This window comes from Octopus sinensis, linkage group LG1, assembly GCF_006345805.1.
Source record: "Octopus sinensis linkage group LG1, ASM634580v1, whole genome shotgun sequence".
NCBI lineage: Eukaryota > Metazoa > Mollusca > Cephalopoda > Octopoda > Octopodidae > Octopus > Octopus sinensis.
Genome location: NC_042997.1, coordinates 54,060,079 through 54,078,107, shown reverse-complemented (window position 1 = coordinate 54,078,107; position 18,029 = coordinate 54,060,079). Strand labels below are relative to the sequence as shown.

Sequence of the window (18,029 nt, the reverse complement as noted above, 5' to 3'; positions counted from 1 at the left end):
TTAACATCTGCTTTCCATGCTAGCATGGGTTGGACGATTTGACTGAGGACTGGCGAACCAGATGGCTGCCCCAGGATCCAATCTGATCTGGCAGAGTTTCTACAGTATAAAAACTAAACCCACAGTGGTACCCAGTATTTGCATCGCAAATTTTCTAAACTTTGATCCCCCATTTCGTGGGCTTTCCTGGCATATATTGTTGGAAGCATACCTTTCCTTTATATCCCACCATGCCCTCATCGATGGATAGGTATCTATCCAGGTTGTAGAGTATTTTATATGCATTTTGAATGCAGTTGATGAGGGTTTTATTTTAAATAAGGGATCAAAGTTTGGTTCCCCACATACTGGAGTACTGCTAGTGTCTCTCACATGTAAATACTGGTTCAATTTCATAAATTGTGTCCTTGACATAACACTGGAAATGTACTGATCGTCAAAAGGTTCCTGAATGCTCTTGTAATTTGCAATTCTGAGTAATTGTCTTATACCACAATAATATTTATGGCAAAGAAATACCCATATTTCTTCTACACTTGTGGGAAACCACAAGCTATCTTTTTTTCCAATTTGTTTACATTCTGTGTAATGGTTTGTTTCTGCAGTGATGGCTTCTAACAAGCTTAATGGAAAAAGATAATAAAAAAAGTCTAACTGTTTCGCTTCCTGAGAAAGACTATGAGTAGATCCAGTCTCCTCAGAAAAAATTGTTTTAGTATTTTTTAGCTTATTACTACATTCAAGTGTAAAACTGTCCTCGCTGTCACTATCGCTGTTTTCAGTTTCAAATACATAAATATCCAATTCATTCTCATACACCACATGCTTTTGTAGTTCACTCATACTTTTGCTCGATTTCTCCATATCTTCCACTGAAAATCCCTCAAATTCAGAATCACTGCTTGATAGCATGAAACTCCTATCCATTTTAAAAGTTAAAAAAATCGCTGAAGAAAAAATGTGGAAAAAGATCTCCCAAAATTCACAGAGTTCAGATACCATGTCAAACAATGTCATTTGTTATAACTCGATTATTTACAAAGTGAAATTGTGTTTTCACAAATGTACTAATGAGATTTGTGCTGAAATTCACATTTAAATAACAATGGGTTCTCGGGGCTGGGTTGGTCATTTTACGGAAAAAAATTTTCACCTGGCTATGGTTGGGTTAGCATCAAAAGGATTAAAAATATGCCTCCTCCGACAAATATAATGACTATACAAGCATTTTTAGGATTGGCAAAATGTTACCAAAATTATATTCCACATATGCGTAAAGTGAGAGTTCCTCTGAATAATCTGCTGAAAAGGATATGAAATGGAGTTGGTCAGAAAATTGCCAAAAGGCGTTTGATGAAATAAAAAAAATACTAACATCTGATTTGTCATTAGCACACTTCGATCTTGCAGTGGAGATTTTTATAGCTTCAGATGCCTCTGAATACAGTATAGGAACTGTGATGCTACCTAAATATAAAGGCGGTGATTCATGCTTCATATTCTGATATCAACAGAGAGAAATTACAGTCAAATCGAAAAAATCTCTCGCGATTATTTTTGCCGTGAAGAAATTTCACAAATTTTTGCATGGTAAAAGTTTTCATCTACAGACAGATTGTTCATTATTAACAATATTTGGGTTAAAGAAAGGAATTCCTACCCATACTTCTAATAGGTTGCAATGCTGGGATATGATATTATTAAGCTATGATTTCACAATGGAGTATATACCATCCAAGAATTTAGGTTGTGTGGATTGTCTATCAAAACTGATTTCAAAAAAATGCAGAACCATTTCAAGATATCATGATTGCTGCTTTGCGAGTGAAAAATGAAATTGAAAATGTTTTGTGTATCGTCATTCGTGAACTGTAGGTTACTTTACATGACAAAATTAAAATGGAAAATGATAATTTCATTATAAAAATGAAAAAAAAAATACTGAAGGCTAAAAGAGATAAAAATATGTGCAACATAAGTGCGAACCATTTCTCACTGAGTAACAATGGGTTGATAATTGCACAAAGAGTTGTAGTGCCAGTCACACTACAGAAGCTATTACTAAAGAAATTTCAAATTGGTCACTCAAGAATTTCGAGAATGAAATCGTTAATGAGAAGTTATGTATATTGGCCAACAATGGCCTGTGACATTGAAGAATCAGTGAAAGCATGCAGAGGGTGTGCCTTAGCTGCAAAAGTGCCTATGACTAAATGGCAACCATGTCCAAAAACACATGTTCCATGGGCCATATTGCATGTTGCTTATGCAAGTCCACTTAAGAGTTCATATTACCTTGTTGTAGTAGACAGTTTTTCAAAGTGGCTGGAAGTACATAAATTTAAAAAGCCAACATCTGTAGTTGCAATAAGTTTTTTTACACAAATTGCTCATCAGGTATGGTATTCTGGATACTACTGTGTTTGATAATGAAACTCAATTTATGTTTGACGAGTTCAGAAAATTTTGTAAAATGTTCGTTATTGAACATGTGACCACTCTGCTGTATCATCATAGGTCAAATGGATAAGCAGAGCATTTTGTTGACATTTTCAAGAGGGCATTGATAAAAGCGAACCATGAAGTTATGGACGATATTGCACCTCAATAATTTCTTAGAGTGTACCAAGTAAAACCTGATCCTAATACACTGTATTTGCTAGAAAAGTCAGATCCATCTTTAACAAGCTAATACTGAGCGAAATTTTTAAAAATGTGAACAACAAAAATACTTCAAAATTTTTCAAGTTAAGTGACAAAGTTTTTTTAAACCTATAGATATGGTAAAGAAAGCTGGGCGGATGGTGTAATTATTAAACAAATTGGAAGAATGCTATTCTTGGTAAAAGGAAAAAAATGTTGAACATTAAGGACACGTTAACCAGTTTAACAAAAGATTCACGGAAAAAACAGTCATGAGAAGTGAAATCCCCATGGAAGTATTGTACAACATGTTTGAGGTACCAACATCCAAACAATTTGTAACTATATGTTCTAGTACCAGAAAATGGAAAAGAACAGAAACACTATAATTGAACCCTAAGTGTAAGAATTATTAAAATTCTGAGCGGAGTTCAATTCTCAAAAGAGGAGAAGATAGGGGAGACTGATTCTAAAAAGGGGAGATGTGGAAGGATTCTGACCATCCCCATATGACTTAAAGGGGACTGAGACGTTTCTATTAAATAGACATCTGTCAAGTCGTCAGCAGTTCGAGTTGGTAAGCAGTTTGTTGTGAGTCTTGTGTAATAGTAATAGTAGTGTATCATGTAAATACTTTCTTCCCCCCACCCTGCTTTGTTATATTATATATCCAATAGAAGGATATAAAAAATTTTTTTTTATTTGTTTTGGTTGAAAGTTTAAGTTGGTCTGTTGGCAGAGTCATTAGGGTGTCAGATGGAATATGTTGCAATATTTGTTCCATCTCTCTGTGCTCTAAGTTTACATTCCACTGAGACCCACATTATTTTTTGTCCTTCAGGACCAATAAAAAGTACCGGGTTAGTGCTAACGCAGCTCTCTCTCCATTTAGCAGTTATAATCTGGTGTATCACTGCATCATGAGTTGGAAAGCTGAGAGGATGTCTGTGTTTGCTTGCATCTACAACAATTAGCAAAGGCATAGTACATGCTACGAAGCTATACTTGCTTGCAAGTGATGTTTGTAGTAACTTGAAAGTTAAAAACTGTTTTAGCCATCAATTGCAACAAAAGAATCTGGTTGTTGAACCTTAAACTATCACTAGTGGAATCAGAGTATGACCCTAACTGCTTCATTTATACTCTCTTCATTGTTTATTCTGGATGTAAGTTTCATTTCGAAATATTATTTTTATTGTTTTTATTGTTTGTTTCTTTTAAACTTGTAATGAAATGAAGTTGTTTTATATTAGCATCCATTTTCTGAATTTTTTTTTTTCTTTTGACATTTTAGGATCATGCTTGGCTAGAAATTATTAACGAGAAAAGACGGAATGATAGTCTTCAGATAATTACTCAAGAAGTATTTGAAATTTTGATGGATCGATTTGAGAAAGAAGCTTTCTTTCAGAGTCAGAGTTCTGGGAAGGATAACAATCCGTCTATTGATGAAGACGCAGTCTGTTCAATTTGTATGGATGGGGAGTGCCAGAACAGTAATTACATTTTGTTTTGTGATATGTGTAACCTTGCTGTTCACCAGGAATGTTATGGTGTACCGTATATTCCTGAGGGCCAGTGGCTCTGCAGGCGTTGTCTTCAATCACCTTCTAGAGCAGTAGATTGCTGTCTCTGTCCAAACAAGGGTGGTGCTTTTAAACAAACTGATGATGGTAGGTGGGCTCATGTTGTATGTGCTCTCTGGATACCTGAAGTTGGATTTGCTAATACTGTATTCTTAGAACCTATAGATAGTATAGACCATATTCCACCTGCCAGATGGAAACTTACTTGTTACATTTGCCGACAGCGCGGAACAGGGGCATGCATTCAGTGTCATAAAACCAATTGTTATACTGCCTTCCATGTGACTTGTGCCCAACAAGCAGGCTTATATATGAAAATTGAACCTGTACGTGATGTAGTAAACACTGCTGCGCTTGGGGTGCGCAAGACATCTTATTGTGACGTGCATACACCTGCCGACTCGGAATGTACACCTATGTTAAGTGATGAAAACGATGAAAAATCACCTACTGCCAAGCATGCGAAAGCTAAATCGCGTATTAAAATGAGAAAAGCTCGGAAGATTTTAGCTGAGAAAAGAAATGCTCTACCTGTAGTGTCCATACCTACCATTCCACAACAAAAGTAAGTATCTTTTACTTATCAGCATTATTTCCAATATCATTAACATCTGGGATAGCACTGTAGATTACAGATGCTTGTTTTTGGCAAGTACTGTAGATTACAGATAAATTCCAAGAAAACTAATTCTAACCCAGTTTTGATTCATGATAGTAGCCATTTTGTTTTCTTTTTGTTGCTGACACTTTTGAGAAAATGTATGAACTTCACACATTCTTGTTTCTTGTATTTCATAAACTGGAATTTTTGAATGTAAGAAATCAATATCATTAATATATGGGCCTCAAATATATGAAATTTCATCTATTTTATCTTCATGCTTGTATAGTTTAAGCCAGGTGTTAGGTACTATATTTATTTTAAACAAATTTGAGAAAAGTAAGATATAAAATCATTTGTAACTCTATTCCAACAGATTATGCCTCCATATACCACAATTCAGAAATTTTGCTCACTCTGTTTGAATCTAGTATGCTTTCTTCACAAGTTGTTCATTTACAAAGTTCCTAGATGAACTTGTTTGGAAACATTACAGTCACACCTTAGCTAAAACTACATGAAGAAAATTGGTCATCCTCTTTAAAGACAAGATTTAATGTATCCCCAATTAGTTTACTTAAAACTGAGATGAATGTTCTACTTTGTCCTAAGTAGAAATAATATTGTACTGTTTTAGGGATTGGATTAGCATTTATAGATATAACAGTTCACCTGATAGTTGTGTTAGTAAATTGTTGATGATAGTCTACTTGGTAGGAAGCAGATCATCAACTTTGGTATGGTATTACTATTGTAGGGCTGGTTCAGGTTATAGTTAGGCAATTCTGGTATGGAGAGATTGTATATAACACTTTGTTATAATATCTTTCTTCTACTTAGTCCAGAATAAGTGGAGTTTAAAGATATCTATCATTGAAATGCAAACCTTATATGATTATTTCAAAGCAGTCAGCATTCCTTTGCTGCTGCTGTCGCAATGGAATTGTGTGTTTAGGCTGAATTGGTTCTGAATTCAAACTGGTATGTCACATTAGTACCAATGCTGTAATCTGGAATATCTGTAGTAACAATGATTCCATGGTTGGAAATTATTGTGATTGAGCAACACATCAAATACAAATTATTTGATTTGTTAAACAGTATTTTCTAAACATTTAATTAACCAGTTCCATTTGACATATTTTGTTAATTAGGTATTATATGGACTTTGAAAACATTTGTGCGTAACTTTAAAAAATGCTGGATTGTCCTACAATTCCTAAAAGTATTCTCAATGTGATATTTACATGTGTATTTGTTAAAATGTATCAATATTTGAGACTCATCTGTGCTTGTTAGTTCTTTAGTCAATGTATTTGGTTTTGCATAATGTAAATTGTACCTTTCTGCTCAAAGATACAAATCCAGATCCTTTCATTGATCTGCAATATTTCTAACAATTATAATAATTTTTCAAGGTTTGCAGCTATAATGATCACATCATCAGTGTTATTTAGTTCCACTCTAACCTAAGTTCAAATAATGCTTTTGTTAATTGTAAATTATACAGATTATATTGGCTAAGGGATTGTATGAGCATTGTTGAAGCCCGCTTGATAGGAAAGAGGTAGTTAAGGGATTGATTTGTATGTGTGTGTGTGTGTGTGTATGTGTGTATATATATATATATATATATATACATGCTGGTGCCATGTAAAAAGTACTCAGTTCACCCTATGGGGTGATTGATGTTAGGAAGGGCATCCAGCCATAAAAACCATGCCACAACAGATACTGAAGCTTGGTGCAGTCTTCTGCCTAGCCATCTCTTGTCAAACTGACCAACCCATGCCAGCATGAAAGGCAGACATCAAATGATGATACATACACACATACAAAATGGAGACGAGTGTCAACACTTCTATGTAGTGTGCTTGCACAATTGTGAAGACCTCTTCACATGAAACCATTGATTGCTTTGTTACCCGACAAATAAAGTGTGTAAGTGCATATATATATATATATATATATATTTATATATCTTAGTGAACCTGTACAATGTAATCTTGTACTACCGTGGTGCTGTGCCACATGATGTAACTCAATACACTAGTGGAGTTGCTATTTTATTCTTTTGACAAAAGTTTCCTTCTAATTAATGGAGTTGTATTCTTTGACATGTTCCAAGGAAATCCAAATATATAAATTGACCAAAGATTATTATCTAGAAGTCTGCATACTCTTGTCATCAAAGCGTTCCATCTAATAGTTATCTTCCAGTTTCTAAGTACCAGTCCATCTCATATATTCCATCTGTATTTGTGATGGTTTAACTACTTCAGTCATCAAACATGAGATTGTAGCCAAGAAAAAAAATTATATTCATGAATAACCAGAATTAGCACTCCATCAGTTTCATTGTGAAACTTTTTTCTCTCTCTGCTTCATCTTCCATTTCTTTGTTACTCCATTTAAGTTCTTATTAAAGCTGTTTTTTTTTTTTTTAACAATGGTGCCATACATGAAACAGTATTATTTTTATATTGTTTTGTAGTAAGGTACAAAATATCAGAAAGTATATTTGGATTAATAGAAATGAGATAAGGTTTTATTAAAAGAAATGATTATTTTAAATGCAAACTAATTTTGAAAATTGATTTTACTAGTATAAAACTAGTTTAAACTTCTAAAAGGATGTATTAGCTTAACTAAAAAGGAACATGGTTTTATGTTATAAAGAGTAAAGTTCTGAAAGATTTTATTTACATTTATTAATTTTAAGAATGGAAATAGTATGTTTTTTTTCTAATCAATATTCATCGCTTGTCATATTTTACCTAGCATTTCAAATGGAAGGAACCTCTTCTGCAGGTTCCATCTAGTTGAATTACTTAGCAAATCTTTTATCCAGTATCCTTCATACCCATCACATGGTCATACTGAGTTTTCCTCCCAGCTTATTTGTACTCTGTCTTTCAAGCATAGTAGCATTAATCCAATGGAGCATGCTTGCCTCATTTCTTTCCAGCTCTCATACATCCTCCACATTCATTGTCCTCATTTCACAGTCATGCAGTATCACATTTCTTACAATCACACAATCTGCCTTTCATTTGGAGGAAGAATTCCCTTTTTTGCTAGCAAAAATTTCCTCACCATTTTTATTTTGGAACATTCTTCTCTTTTATTAGTAAGGGCCCCTGTTTAACAGAAGCTATCAACTTCTTTTTGGTAGCCCTCTGAGCATTTTGAAACTATTTATTTCATGTTTTCTTACTGTTTTACTATTATTGACTCTTGAACAATCTGCTAAATTTGAGGTCTTCTGTCAGCCCCTTTATAATTCCATTACACTTCTTGTGCATCCATAGTTTACATTCAGTACACTATAGAATTCCTAGCTACTCTTTTCCTGCATATTGAGCATCCCAGTTGGCAGTAGACCCCTGTTTTCTTTCTTGATAAATTAATTTTTGTCTTTGCAGGTCTATTTTGAGACCTTTCAATTTTAGGCTTTACTTTCATGTTTGGAATTACTTTTGTAATTCTTCAACAAATTCAGCCTTGAGAACTAAGTCATCGACATACAGATGTTCCATAGGCAGCTAGTTTTAAATTCCTCTGTCATGGCTGGAAAACTATAAAACCAGGAGGGTGCTGAGAACTGAGTTTTAACAGACATCTACCTGCAAACTAAATTCTCCACTGAACTTGAGCATAACTCTTTATGTCATCTATACTTTGTCTCGTTTAGCAACTACTTGACAAAAGAACATAGTACTCTGTCAAAGCCCTTCTCCAGGTCATTGGGGCAGTGTTTTCCCATGAACTATCCTCATTCTGCAACCTCTCATAGTAGCATTTCTGTGCCTTCTTTTTAACATTCCATGGTACCACTCATTATGCACATGCTTTTCACCTACAACATCCTGATTCATACTGACAGATTGCTCTGAAATTCAGAATAGCTCACACTTTTGATTCTTACATCATAGAACATTTGTAAACCTCTGACTTTTCTCTTCTCTCTTATAATTATGTCTGACACCTGGCTACCTGATATCGTTCTGCTCTAGTTATATGATATTATTCCTTACTCTCCCTTTCTATTCTTTCTAATTCTTTACCTTAGTTTTTATTTTTCTGCCTATTGTATCATTCCACTACTTTGTTACCCTCTGTCTGTCTGTAATTTTGTTCCTTACACAGATCTAACCCGTGGCTTGCAATAGGTTCTTTTGTAGACACTTCTAGTTGTTTTCTGTATTGTAGGTTCCTAAATCCTCTTCCTTTTTGCAATATGCTATCTTGTACCCCTTGTCTTCCAGTTTCCATGCCACTTTTCTTCAGATTGTCTCATGTCTCTGGGTTCCTGTAGCTCTTATTCAGATATCATTAATCTCTAGTCTGTGTTAAGTATTACATTCTTCATTGGGAAAAGACAGCAGTATTAATTACATCTTAAGATGTAATTTTAAACTTTTGCAAGCTTTCTCTGATAATTCAGATCAATGTGGTTCATATTTAGTTTAAACTTGTATGTAAGTATCTGCAAAGAAATTAGCTCCAGAGGGTTGCAATCCTAGGGAGGAATGGTGGAGTGAAGTGTTTCGTCTGGGATTTGGGAAGTGAGATACTGTGACAATAATGAGAAGCAAACATGTTGCTTAGTCCTGCTACGATTTATGATCAAAGACATTCCAGCCACGATAATTCTTTTTTCAGGCATAGTGTATCTAGGATTACATTCCCTAATATGTCCTTTGTTTTCTTTTTAGGGTGTGATAAGTGAAGGCTATCACTACATTGGAATAGGCTTGGATGGTGTGGTACAGCTTAACAGTACAAAAGAATACAAACTGTAGTAGTAATAATAGAAGAAAGGCTGTAGACTATAAGATGGGCAAGTGATTGTAGCATGTCGGTCAGTGAAGGTTTGCTAATCTGTTGGATGGCCAGTTTTGGATAGGGTCTAAAGTGTTCTAATATGAACCACATTTGTATATTGTTGAGGGTCAGCGAGTATTCAGAGCTGAAATTGCTCTTGACTTTGAAGTAAAACTTTTGGAAAGCAGTTTTGTCAATATTTTGGAGATGTTACTATGAAAGATAGAGATTGTGGCGGTAACAGATTCTGATGACTTAGCATGTCCAGCTTCAAAGCAGTAATGGAAGTTTGGTATTAGTTTTATGCATAATTGATGTATTTTTGCGTAAGGATAGGGAGGAGTGAAGACTGGTATCCTCTATGTAGGCATGTGCTTCGGAGTAGGTTATAGAAAAGGAAATTGTAGTACATACCTGTTGGTTAGTGAAGCTCACAAAGGGAAGACATCAGTGTTGGAGTAATCAGGGAATAAAATCCCAATTTTAAAACCCAGCTGAAGCAGCTTTACAAACCCATCATTTTCTTGTAAGCCCCTTCAAAATTTGAACAAGACCTAACCTAAACTTTAGCAACCTACACATATTTCTCTCTAATTCAGTATTCAACCACCACACAACTCACTGATTTTATAGCTTAGTGGATGTTTTTTTTAAACAGTTATCGATCAACTCAAGACATCTGAAGTTTTTGCTCTGAATCGTTATATTAGATTTGTAGTGGAAGAGAGCATAATCATTGAAATTGTTTTCACTAGTCTAGTGTCTTTTTTTTAATGTATAACAGATATTGCAGGCATCATACTCTGAACTCAGTCTTGGTAAGCCAATACACATTTCAGTCCTTTGCTCCCTAAAGACCATAGACCATCAACAACTTTCCTCCACTGTTCTCAACTTAGGGCTATCTTTTCCTCTCCCAAGTCATGTTGGTTTTGAATTGTCATCAATGCTTCTGTAACTTTTCTTTCGTTCTAGATAGGGTTGCTGACCCAGTGCAGACCCAGTTTTTAAAAGTTTTTTACTTCTAGCAAGGGGTGATCCATATTAGTCTGGTTTCTATCTTTGACAGAGCTTGAGAGGCCTCATTAGGAGCTTGTGCTCAGGGTCATAACAGCACACTAACCACACCAAGGACTTATCTGCATGAGTTGCTATATATGGCTGCCAAATCTTATTCAGATCACATAAGCCATCATAAAAATAGAAAGGGCACATCAAATAACATAGAACTATATACAGTGTCTAGAAAAAAAAAAAGATGGAATGGTCATGGCTAGAATGCCTTTGATCATAGCTTAATCAGGACTACATCATAGACTTGGGATTGACTATATTATAACCACTGGTGATATATAAATTCCTTTTCAATTACTTAACTCTAAATAAATATTAACTCTTTTCAAGGTCACTAAAAATATATATTCTTTTGCTATACAAAATTCAGTCAGAAACCAAGACAGAACAGACTGTCAAAAGATTTCTGATGTTTTAGTACTATTATCAGTGTCAATTGCTTTGCTCAGTCATGGTGAGTGGCAATGACAGGCAACTACAACCCCACCTCTCTATCCTAGACTTGTTCTGTCACTGCTTGTCTGATTTTATCTAGGGACATGAGGAAGTGATAGTCATGAACTTAATCTACATACTGCTGGCAGATCTGCTTTTGGCCACCCTTGTTTAGCTGTCCAAGTGAGATAATATTGCTTATTTCATAGTACAAAAAAAGATATGAAAATGAATGTTTAATAACAAATTTAACTAAAGAGGACTTTGTATCACATTTCTTGATTCCAATAACCCCTTTTTTTTTCAATGTCTTGTTACACTTTAATAAAGAAGTCTGTATTTATTTGTTTCCTTCTGTTCGTATTGAGGTCAACTCATCTACTATAAAAAAAAAAAAGAGAAGGGTGAAAAGAATGAAAGAAAATTGTTTCTAATTCAGTAGGGTTTGGGGAAAAGAATTACTACTTAATGTATTGTTATTTATTTAGGTTTCTTAAAGTATTACTTACATAGCTTTCTTCTGTTTAGAGGGCACTTAAAATGTCTCATTGAGCCATTAATAAATTTTCTGCTTCTCTACCTTCAATATGGCATAAAAACTATTTAGGATGGATTTTTTTCTTCATTTTGTTTTTCTAATTTTACATCAGGAGACAGACTGTAGAGAGCTTGGATCATTGAGCTTAATACAATGTAAATTTGAACAAACACGTATATGCAAGTATGTGCATGCATGTGTGCATGTGCATACTGATGTTTCTGATGAGCCAGTGGTGAATGCATATCAAGGGAAGATGGGGGTGTCATAGCTTATTTTGTGGATTTATGATGTGTAGTTGTAAGGCAATTGTTGGTCGACCCAATAGGTGCAGAGGTGGTGATGATTTGGAAGAATTTAGGTTTAGATGTTGGGAAGAGATCAAGGGTGTTTGGGATATGTATATATTGGTTAGGAATGTATCTGAGGATGAAACTTAATGTACAAAAGTTTGTGAAAGACTTAGTCTCTGCATAAGTAGCATCAGTAGCCAAGAATTGTTGTGTGTATTGAAGTTACTTTGATTGATGAATTTAAAACAGAATGATGTGAGATAGAGCTCTTAGTCTCTCAGTGGTTCACTCGTAACTGCATTGCAGCTGTTCAGGCCAAAAAAAAGGCCTACTACACTTAAAAAAAACAAAAACAAAGCCTCTTACTTTTACAAACTGCTTGAAGGCATTCCAATTGTGACCATTCCATATATTTTTAAAGACAGGTGAGGTGTGATATGAGGCACATATAGAAGTTATTTGTAGCAGGTCATGCAACCATGCAGAAGCTTCCTCAAATGCTTGTCAAGGTGTTTCAGAAAGAAATAAAGTAATTTCCACTTGAGTGCTCAAAGAGTGCTCAAGTCTCTGTGACCAGATAAAACGTTGATATACTTATCTGTGACATCTTTTCTTTTATGGGCTACTTCAGTGTTAGTTCATTACTTTTAGGGATTGAGATTAGCCTGTTCTCACAAATTTTTGCATAAATTAGCATTTTGAACTATGTACTTGTTTACTTAGCTAGATATATGATTTCAACGAGGTCTGGGCAACCTTTTTGTTTTTTGTGAAGTGGGTTGCATTTGACATGGCTCATCATCAAACAGGCTGTGCTACTAGAAAAACTAAGGACAAATTTTTGCTAGGACATTCAGAATATCTCACAGGTTGTTCATGATTCATTTCAGTTATCTTTGTTTTAATGGTATTGATGAAAACTTATTGATTTTCCAACAATACCAATTATTTCCATTGCTACCCATTCAACAGTATAATATACCTGTAGTATTTAGATTTTTGTCATTTCCCTGACAAAACTTAAACTATGAATTAATTGCTAAGATTCTCAATTTTAACAAGCATCCAATTTGATAAAGAAAAGACTCCTTCCATCACCAACAGGCTAGTTCTTTTTGTGTGGTCGAGAAGTTTGCTTTTCAACCACATGGTTTTGAGTTCAGTCCTACTTAATGGCACCTTGATCAAGTGTCTTCTGCTATAATGCTGGTCTGACAAAGCCTTATGGGTGGATTTGGTAGATGGAAACTAAAAGAAGCCCATTATGTGCATGTGTATGTGTGGGTGTATGGGTGTGTGCATGCACAGGAATGTGTGTTTCTGTCTCCTTGTCTTGACACCACAAAACAGTTGTAAATGAATGTCATATAAACATTGTCATTTGTTTCCAATCTTCTGTGAAAATATATCTGGCCATGGGGGAAATATTATCTTGCTTACAAAAAGGTAACAGTTGGTGACAATGGGCATTTGCTATAGAAAACCTGCCTCAATGGACTCTGACTCATGCAAGCATAGTAAAGTGGGTATTAAAGCAATGATAATGTTAATATTGGGTTATAAGCTGTTAGTTGTAAGTTTCAAAAGGGAATATATATAAAAAGATCATATTTTGTGAATTTTAGGTGCAGTGTTTTGAAATTTAAGTTTATAATGGTTTAATAAACTCTTCAGGTGCTAAGACTTATTTTGCATTTTTATTTTCTATAGAATACCTTATGATTTTTGAAGCCTAATAACTGTTTGCGTGTGTGTGCATGTGACTGTGTAGACACACACACACAAATTAGTTGTGACTGGCTACTTCACCTGTCATCCATTAACTCTAACAATATTACTATTTTTGCCCCAATTGCATTTATGAAAACCTTCATTGATTTATCCAGCAGTATTATATATTTCTATCACCAGCATTGTCAAAGAAATAATGTAGTGATGTGTTCTTAATATATCTTGCACAATTTGCCATCCATATCAAAATATCGTAAGATCTGAATTTTTTTCTTATATGTATGTATTAAAAAAAAAATTAAATTTTTTAGTGAATTAAAGTTATAGGAATTTAAAGTCTTAGTTAACTATAAAATTATTTCCTACAAATGTTCCAACTACTTTGTTTTCTTTTGGCAATTAACTGAAATGTAAATGTGAATTGGTAAATTTCCTTGATATCATTTATTATCTGACTGTTCTGGATATCATATATCTTGTACTAATAACTATACTCTTGAAGGCTTGACTTCCTCTTTCCTCTTCCTGAGTGAAATCTTTTAATTAACTTAAAGTACTTACGTAAGAAATGTGTGGGAAGTAAACTCGTCATTTCTTGAGATAATTTATTCCTATATTTTCTCTTATTAGTTGTCTCCAGTTAGTTACCATGAATTGCTATATTTGTTTGTATAATATGCACTCCTGTATAATGTGCACCCCTAGTTATAAGCAAAGAATTTTAGAAAAGAAGCATTTGGTCAGGTTTATTATAATTACTCTATTAAATTCTTTGTAAAAGTTTGGTTTTGTACTAGGGAGAAGTACAACTAATGCTGTCTTTCTTGTAAGATGGCTTCAGGAACATTTTGCTAAATGTAAATCTTATTTGGCATTTGTCAGTCTTGAAAAATCCTTTGATAGGGTCCTTTGGTGGTCCCTGAGGAAGCTAAGAACATGAACAAGTAGCTCATGAAAGTCATATAAGCAATATATAGGAGCACTGGCTGTAAAGTGCAAGTTAGCAACAATGTAGTAATGAATTTAGTGTAGAACTATAGCTCACTTGGTTTTGATTCTCAGTCCTCTCGTTTTTGTCATAGCCTTCCAGGCCATAACAGTAGAATTTAAGACTGGTTTCATTTGGGAACAGCTACATGCTGATGTCCTTGTTCTTAAAGTTGAAACTATAGTAGAATTAGAAAAGAAATTCTAGGTATGAAAGGAAAACCTGGAATCAAATGGCCTTAAAGTTAACTTAGTAAAGAGCAAATTAGGAAACTAGCTCAATATGTAGGAAAAGTGTTGGTAGAAATTCCATTTGGTATACTCATTGCTAGCTATAGATACATAAGAAGTGCAGTGGAATCACTGGTTGGTTAACAGGAAAAGTAGATTTTGTATGCAGCAGAAGCACAGGTACAATAAACACAAAGAACGAGAAATAGATTTTCTCAAATGTCCAAGAGGTTCCCTACAGGTAGTAGGTGGTTTCTGTTACTTAAGTGACCTAATTAGCAGTGGAGGAGGATGTTTTGAATCCATAGTTACTAAAATAACAGGATTGAGAAAGTTCAGAGAGTTATTAACTTCATTAGTAACAAATAGTCTTTCTCACAGAGTGAAGGGCAGTCTGTATGATACTTATCTCTTTATTACCCACAAGGGGCTAAACACAGAGGGGACAAACAAGGACAGACATAGGTATTAAGTCGATTACATCGACCCCAGTGTGTAACTGGTACTTAATTTATCAACCCCGAAAGGATGAAAGGCAAAATCAACCTCGGCGGAATTTGAACTCACAACGTAGCGCAGACGAAATACCGCTTAGCATTTCGCCCGCCGTGCTAACGGTTCTGCCAGCTCGCCGCCTGTATGATACTTGTGTATGAATATCAGTGCTGCATGGTAGGGAGATGTGGTCTCTGAATACAGAGGACATGCAAAGAGTTGAAAGGAATGAAACCAGCATGTTCTGCTGGGTTTACAGCATCGATATGCATCTACAACAAAGCAAAACTGTGTTAAAAGAAAAATTGGGCATAAGAGGAATCAAATGTAGCATGCACGAGTGAACTGCATTGGTTTGGCCATGTAATGTGTAAGGATAAGAACAGATGTATAAAGAAGTGCTGATTGCTAAATAAGGATGGAGCTTGTGGAAAAGGGAAATCCCATAAGAAATGGGACAAAGTAGTCAAAACTGATCTCATCTCATGATGTTGAACCTCACAGAGGAGATGCAAAGGATTGGGATGACTGTTTGAAAAGACTCATCCACCTTGACAAAGTGAGTTCCTAAAAGCATTATGTTTATATCTACTCACTGGGCCCTGCTCCTGCACCCAGTATGTCCTTATCAACCTCCCCCTTCCCATCTCATCTTCCTGGTACTCATCCCTTCATGGTTATAGCTATAGCATTATTCAGCTGCTATAATCATGGGAGCAGAAATGCATATATTTCATTCTCCTTTTATGTTGTCAGTTATGCCCTCCTCTTCCTGGAACTACTTCCTTTTAAAATCTTCCCTCTTAGGACTGCCTTTACTTTATCTTTGACACCCTCTCTTATCTACTATTGACAGCCTCCCCCCCCCCCCCCTCCCCGCCATCTGACATCCATCTCTTTTACTGTACATCTCTCTCTTGCCCACCAACTCACCTATCCCCATATTTTCTGATCTACCTACTGGTTTATTATAATCTGTTGGTCTCCTCCTCCTTTTCCCACTATCACTTCCACTGCCTGAACCACTCTTATTCATTTACCCTCCCCTCAGCCATATGATATTTACCTCCAGCCACACTGCTGCTCTTATTCCACTATGTTCACCTTAGACCTCATCTATAACCACTTATCTCTCCTCACATTCTTATTGAACTTACTAATCCTTCCTTCCCTTCTAATATCTTGAGAGCATGTTTTGACACTTCATCATTGCCTTCCCAGCTACTGCTACCCTTCTATGTGGTTGGGAAGCTATGTATCTCCTCAATAGTAAGATATCTCTGCCTGTTAGTCTTGTCATACTTTAACTTCTCAATATTTCATATAAAGTCTCTTGTCTCTCTTCAATATAACCAGACTTAGTCAAGGGTCTTTTCTTTGACTTGTGACCTCATTAGTGCTAGTATCATGAAGAAAGCACCTAATACACTGTATAGTGGTTGGCATTAGGAAGGTCATCCAGCCATGGAAACCATGCTAAATCAGACTTTGGAGCTCAATGCCATCTATCCAACCCATACCACATGAAAAATGAATATTAGATGATGGTGATGACGATGATAATGATTTATTTATTAAATTAAAACTTTTTAGTGGTAGCTATTTCTGGCAAAAACTATAATTTATGTGACAAAAGCAAGTTCCGAGAAAAGGTTAAAGAAAGTTTATGTAGCTGTAATGGTAATAGAAATGACTATCTGTAGATTATTGTAACATTTCTAAATGTAATTTTTATTAATATGGGTTTCATTCTTTGTACAGATCAATTCCAGTTGCAAGATATTTCTTTGTGTAATTAATAATTGTAGACAGTTTTATTTTGGTCAAAGACCCTTCTCAACTTACTTTGTTAATCTAAGAAAACTTTTAAAATCTTGTTATTATAGTTTGGTATTCATGGAAAATAGTTTTGGCATTAAAAGTTCTAGAAAAATGTGAAGAGAACTTTAGAAAGGTTGTGAAAATCAGTTCTGCTGTGTTGCAATAAATCCCTTTCAGTCACTAAAAATAGCATTAATCAATCTGATAAAATACAACTCATTATCTTGATTCATTGCCATTAACTAACTAAATTCATCCTCAGCCAAGTAGCACCAGTCTTGATGCTATGAAAAGTCTTTTCTTAACATAACTTATTGGTTGAAAACTTATATACGGAAGTTAATATCAGTGATATTAATATTTAAACTTTTAGTAGGTTTCCAAGTTATTGATAGGCACTGGAAATAAAACAGAACTCAAATTATAGAAACCTAATTTTCATATATTTTAACTATTTTAACAAGTACAATTATATTTATGAAATTACCCTCAGCCTTTATTAATAATGATGTTTTTTAAAATACACAATTTGATCGAAAATAAAGGTAATTTTCTATAATTACTTTATAATTGATGGAGATCTATGTAAATAAATAGGGAGCCAAAATAACTAAATTCTTAGTTTTATGCCTTATCTCCTTAAACTAAGTTTAAGATTCTTACAATTTTTATTATCTGTGTGTCCTCTAGCTATACAAAAATAAACTTTATTTTTTATCCAAATACTTGCAAGTAATGTTGTGAAATATATCTAATTTTTTTTTACA

The 18,029-nt window shown here is 34.6% G+C and overlaps 1 protein-coding gene across 1 annotated transcript in view; it reads left to right on the top strand.

Moving 5' to 3' along the window:
• Nucleotides 1-18,029, top strand: part of LOC115216692 (bromodomain-containing protein 1) — a 106,706-nt gene that overhangs the window by 22,399 nt on the left and 66,278 nt on the right. Inside the window, exon 3 of the mRNA XM_029786221.2 lies at nt 3,938-4,794. Within this exon, the coding sequence (XP_029642081.1) occupies nt 3,938-4,794 (857 nt within the window). The remainder of the gene's footprint in view (nt 1-3,937; nt 4,795-18,029) is intronic.